The sequence below is a fragment of the Pectinophora gossypiella genome, chromosome 11 (assembly GCF_024362695.1).
Source record: "Pectinophora gossypiella chromosome 11, ilPecGoss1.1, whole genome shotgun sequence".
NCBI lineage: Eukaryota > Metazoa > Arthropoda > Insecta > Lepidoptera > Gelechiidae > Pectinophora > Pectinophora gossypiella.
In genome coordinates this window covers 5,426,488-5,432,322 of record NC_065414.1, presented here as the reverse complement: position 1 = coordinate 5,432,322, position 5,835 = coordinate 5,426,488, and the positions used below count along the sequence as shown (strand labels likewise).

The following is a 5,835-nucleotide window of genomic DNA, read 5'->3' as shown; positions in this document are numbered from 1 at the left end:
AATCTAAACATCGAATATGTTACTTACTCCCTCTTATGAATACTTCCCTAAGCCTATAAATCAGGAAAAAAACATAATAATAGTGTCGAGATATCGTGGTGTTAATCCGAATAGGATCACTGTCTATTAGCACAGTCATACATTTGCACAAATTATGCAAATACGACAATCCCGACGCGTAGTGGAGGGGTTTGTAATGAGATGACTCAGTGACTTGACTCGATTATTATGAAATATAATCTCGTTCTGTATGGTTCGATGTCTTTGAAATGCTAATCGGGAAATGAGGAACGGTGGATTCGAGAGTGGAAAACCTGTCTCCCTGCCTCCCAGTCGAGGATGTCTTGCGGCCGATTTCGCATTACAGACGCATTGAGGCCAAGGTTCACGATGGGGATTTGAGAGGTGCGATGCGCCTTCTTGTTTCCGACGGCGGCCTCGCTCCTTTTGGGGAGGACACGTTAAGGGCGCTCCAGGAAAAGCATCCCTCTCCATCTAGACCATTGTCGATACCGGATGGGCCGGACGGGGGGGACAATGCTCTTACAGTGTCTGTTGAGGATGTTGCGGATGCCATCGGATCTTTTTATAATAGTTCCGCTTCCGGTTTGGATGGGTTGCGGCCGCAGCACTTAAAGGAGTTGATCTCGCCGTCAGCCGGCGACAATGGGTTTCGTCTCCTGGAGTCGATCACATGCCTTTGTAATTTTATGTTGCGGGGCGCGGTGAACCCGGAGGTGTGCCCGTATATTTATGGGGCTTCGCTCTTTGCACTCGCTAAGAAGGATGGTGGGATCCGACCTATAGCTGTGGGAAACACTTTTAGACGTTTAGTAGCCAAACTCGGTTGTCGTGCAGTGAAGGACCGGATGGCTGCTCTCCTCCGGCCCCATCAATTGGGCTTCGGGACAGCACTGGGGTGTGAGGCGGCTATTCACGCCACTCGGGCCTTTGCGATGAACGTGGGTAACTCCGGAAAGGTCATTGTTAAGTTAGATGTTTGCAATGCCTTTAACAGCGTTGAGAGGGATACCGTTCTCGCACAGGTGAAAGACCTGATCCCGTCGGTGTACCCGTTTGTGTACCAGTGCTATGCAAAGGCGTCCAAACTTTTTTTCGACGACTCTTCCATCGAATCGCAGGTTGGTGCCCAGCAGGGTGACCCGTTGGGACCTCTTATTTTTAGCCTAGCGATTCATAAGGCTGTTGAATCCCTGAAGTCGCCTTTAAACATTTGGTATTTGGACGATGGTACTATCGGCGGCCCGCAAGATGTAGTCGCGCGGGACATTCATCGCCTGTTTCCGGCTCTTGGGGAGATGGGTCTCAAGGTTAATACCGCAAAATGCGAGATTTTCCCGTGCGGGCCCGAGGCGATGGCTGGTTTGGCAACTTTTAAAGACCTGATTCCTGGCCTAAGGGTCGTCACTAAAGACAATTTTATGCTTTTAGGAGCGCCAATCTTCCCCGACGCGGTTTCCGCCGCGCTCCGAGAAAAAAAAGAATTGCTGCTCAGGGGACACGCGGAGCTAAAGCGCCTGTCAGCTCACGTTGCCCTGGTTCTTCTCAGGGGTAGCCTCTCTCTTCCAAAGCTCACCTACTTAATAAGAACCAGTCCTACTTGGTTATTTCCTCAAGAGGTTGCCGACATAGACGAAGTTCTCAGGTGCTCTCTGGAAGATATTATTAACATTAGCCTGGGGGAACGGGAGTGGAGGCAGGCTGGTCTTCCGGTTCGTCATGGAGGTTTAGGGGTGAGGCGAGTGCAGGATATCGGGGTGTCTGCTTTCTTAGCTTCAGCAAACGGCTCACTGGAACTTGTCACTAATATTATCTTTTTCGAGGGTGACAGTTTCAGGATCCCGTTTGCGGACGAAGCCCAATCAGCATGGAATGCGCTTTGCCCTAATACCACGTCCCCCGAAAAGCCTCAGTATCAGAGGAACTGGGACGACCTTTGGGCCAAATCAGCTGTTGCGGACCTTATGGAGTTGTCGTCAGGGGCGGACTTGGCCAGATTGCGTGCGGCCCTCTGTCCCGAGTCCGGAGCTTGGCTTCACGCCCTGCCTTCGCCGCACGTGGGCACGCTCTTGGACGATAACACCCTGAGGATAGGAGTTGCCCTTCGGCTGGGGTGTAGAATGTGTGAGCCACATACATGCCGCTGTGGTAAGCCGGTTGGCTCTGATGGGCGGCACGGCCTCGCTTGCCTAAAGTGCGCGGGAAGACACCCCCGGCATCATGCGCTGAATGATGTCATCCGCCGTGCACTGGCGTCGATCGACGTGCCGTGCAAGTTGGAACCGCCGGGTCTAAGCCGTACAGACGGTAAGAGGCCTGATGGGCTCACGCTCATACCCTGGGAGAGGGGGCGCGCTTTATTGTGGGACGCCACCTGTGCTTGCACGTTTGCAGCAACGCACCTGCCTCGTACTACTCGAACCGCAGGGGCAGCTGCCGAGTGGGCTGCTAGCCAAAAGCTGGCGAAATACGGGGACTTAACGCGGACCCACGATTTTGTCCCTTTTGCCGTCGAGACTTCGGGTGTGTGGTGCTCGGCGGCCAAGGATTTTATTCGTGTTTTGGGGAGGCGCTTGAGGGACCGCGGTAGTGACCCCCGCGCCAGCTCGTTCCTGGTTCAACAGGTTTCCTTGGCAATAGTGCGCGGTAACGCGGCCAGTATAATGGGCACCTTTGAACCGGGTACGAGAGGGGGCGGTATTTTAGACTGACTCACTAGTCATAGTTCGAGAATTCTGTATTGAGTTGAGTGAGCTATATGCAGTAAAATGACAATTTGTTTTTCTATAAAATAATTATTATATTTACATGTGGTGTCCTTAAATTGTTGTACTCATCATCATCATCAGCCCATTAACGTCCCCACTGCTGGGGCACGGGCCATCCCTATGGATGGATAGGGAGATCGGGCGTTAAACCACCACGCGGGCCCAGTGCGGATTGATGGTTATTAACGACTGCTAATGCAGCCGGGACCAACGGCTTAACGTGCCTTCCGAAGTACGGAGGAGTTCGAGATGAAAACTTTTTTTTGTCACCCATCCTATGACCGGCCTCTGCGAAAGTTGCTCAACTTCAACAATCGCAGACCGAGCGCGTTTACCGTTGCGCCACCGAGCTCGTCAATTGTTGTACTATTAAATCAATATTCATTTAGATATTACGGATGGGACCTAGAAAGAAAGATTTTGATGTCACAAAGAGGTGCAAAGGGAACTAGACATCGATGTATGTAAAGTGAATAGATAACGCAAGGTGCACAGAGTCTTTGTAAATATTCTGTCATGTCGTCGTTTTGGGCTGGTATGAACTAACCTTCTTCGATGGATGCAAAATTGCATTCCGTTAGATCCGATACATTTCGGCTATTTTTGAATTTTGCGGATGTAGCCATCTCAATTGAAATTCCAAAATCAAATTTTATTTAAACTTACATTCGCATTCCTTATTCAATTTTGTTATGACTTACTTCACAAACAATATATATCGATTACAATGATCCAGTCATCATTTAGCCGTGTGTCAGCCTCTCGTTTGTCATGATAATCCGCGGAAGTTGCCACGTTCCGATTTACATACATACCCGGCGCTAATAAAATAATTTTACTAGTTACCGCTTTTGGAATATTTAGGTTACGTTTAATATGGTCTGCAAATTGTATAGTAGATACAATATTAGTTTCTGCTTTTTTTTGAAAATGATATGAAAACTTTCTACCGTTACTTATTGTGGTTAAAACTTTTGCGCTTTAGTCAAACGTTACGTATATGGATTCTCTTTTTTTTGACGTTATGACATTAAATAGTAGATTTGTCGCATATGACATTAACAACTTGACCGGAACTAGACCTTCGTCAATAATACGAATTTATGTATTTCATTGTCGCAATCAAAGCTCCAAAAGTCCATTTCGTATTAACAACCACAAATAAATCTTTTTTATTGACATACTTTTACGGGCGTAGTTTACTTAACTTCAGCTTTGACTTACTTGGTCACAATCAAGAAAAATGTTATTCTTCAAGCAACGCCGCTGGCGTCGACTGCGACTCAGCACCGTATTTATTTTTCTTTAGTTGACAAACAGACAGAAACAGAACTCTTGATATTAATACAGATTTAATATCGCGGGCGCGCGCAATCCTGCATTGTTTCGCGCGGACGCGATATAAGGCTTTTGCACACTGAGGCCATATAATATATTATAATAATAATAAAATAGGTAGGTACCCATTAATTACAACAATAAATTTTTAAAAGTAATATAATAAGGTACCTACATAATAACAGAAAATTACAAATAAGTATGTGGTACGATAATTTTTTTATTCGGTGCCCGTTAGGAATAGTAGGTACATCGTAATATGGGGATAAAGGTAAGTGGGTGGTAAAAAGGGGTTAAGTACTTACTAATTGTCTTTATTTCAAAAAAATCGATGGGTACATGCTATTCTTTGTCGATCGTCTCATACGCTTAAAACTCATAATAACAAAATAAACCAAAAAGGTTGTTTTCTGTAACATTCTCACACATTATTCGAGTATCATCTGTTTCATTGCCTGTCTGCCTCCTCCCTCTATCCTGTCTCATACTTCTAGCCTATCTACATAGATAGACACGTATATCTTTCACAACATTGTAGACAAATATTATAAATAGTTTTCACCTCTATTCAATCAACGCAATAACTTCAAATTACAATGTACACTATACACTATATTAACACTAAAACCACTTTCCTACTGATATTATTATGCCGTGCGATCATTTTATCAATATTATTATCGCCCCTATATCGCGCGATTTCGCGATATCGCAACTGTGCATGGAGGCCTTTACGATCGTCTTAAATTTATAGTTCCACCCCACAGCGTTAGATGAATTTCGGATATGAATTCTCTGGAATATAAATTTCGTAGTCGGCATAATATATGCGGAAGCGCCTATTTATGTGTAGTTGTAGTTGGTGACAGATAAGCGATTTATTGCCAAAACGCTTGAGAATTCCATTTGCTTTAATTTCATGGATAGTCTCACTATTTTCTTTGCTATAACAATATTGAGACATTTTTAAATGCTTTCTATTTGTATGATACACATTAATGCGGAAAAAATAGATGACGGAAAGGAAGAATCCTAACCACTTGCGCTGTCCCTATACACCTGAAAATAGCCCCGCTCAAAAAAAAGGGAAACACTCACGCGATCAGCTTCTCTATTCTTCTAACCAGGCCTGGTTTTTGTTGACAGCACAAGTAACAATCACAGCAGTCTATTCACAATTAATCAGCGGCGGCGGTGCATTTAAAGAATATTTGAGATATTTGCAGAAAAAAACGTATTATAGATAAAGCAGGAAAAACAAAAGAAGAACAAAACGTCACTACCACCGTCGGGGTTCAAATACACAAGAAGTAAAAAGTTTTTAATTATTTGTTTTTTTGTTTAATAAAGTCTTGTTGGCCCTTGGTTAGATAGGCGTATTAACAGAAATATAAAAAGACAGAACAAGTGGCTCAAACACTATTAGTAAGCAGAACATGCATCCAATTGAAAATCTGTAAGTTTACTTAACTTACACGGTAAGTATCTAAACTGTTAATTATTATTTGTCTTTAATACATCTAGAGCAATGATCTGCATAACACAACATGAATAGCATATATACGTCCCACTGCTGGAAACAGACCTTCCCTCAATCAACGAGAAGATGGAGTATACTCCACCACGCTACTCCACTGCGAGTTGGTGGAGGTGTTTTTACGGCTAATAGCCAGGACCAACGACTTAAAGTGCCCTCTGAAGCATATTC

General features: G+C 44.5%; 1 protein-coding gene across 1 annotated transcript; it reads left to right on the top strand.

Annotated features, from left to right (window-relative positions):
- Nucleotides 1–410: 410 nt before the first annotated feature.
- Nucleotides 411–5,441, top strand: LOC126370808 (uncharacterized). Its single transcript, XM_050015831.1, has 2 exons — nt 411–2,169; nt 5,371–5,441. The coding sequence occupies exons 1-2, from the start codon at nt 411–413 to the stop codon at nt 5,439–5,441; spliced, it is 1,830 nt and encodes a 609-aa protein (XP_049871788.1).
- The last annotated feature ends 394 nt before the right edge of the window (nt 5,442–5,835 follow it).

Excerpts from the sequence above, each read along its gene's own strand:
- LOC126370808 (XM_050015831.1), top strand. The coding sequence starts at position 411 with ATGCGCCTTCTTGTTTCCGACGGCGGCCTCGCTCCTTTTGGGGAGGAC. Across the intron at positions 2,170-5,370 it reads GCCACATACATGCCGCTGTG|ATAAAGCAGGAAAAACAAAA; the intron begins GTAAGCCGGTTG and ends AACGTATTATAG.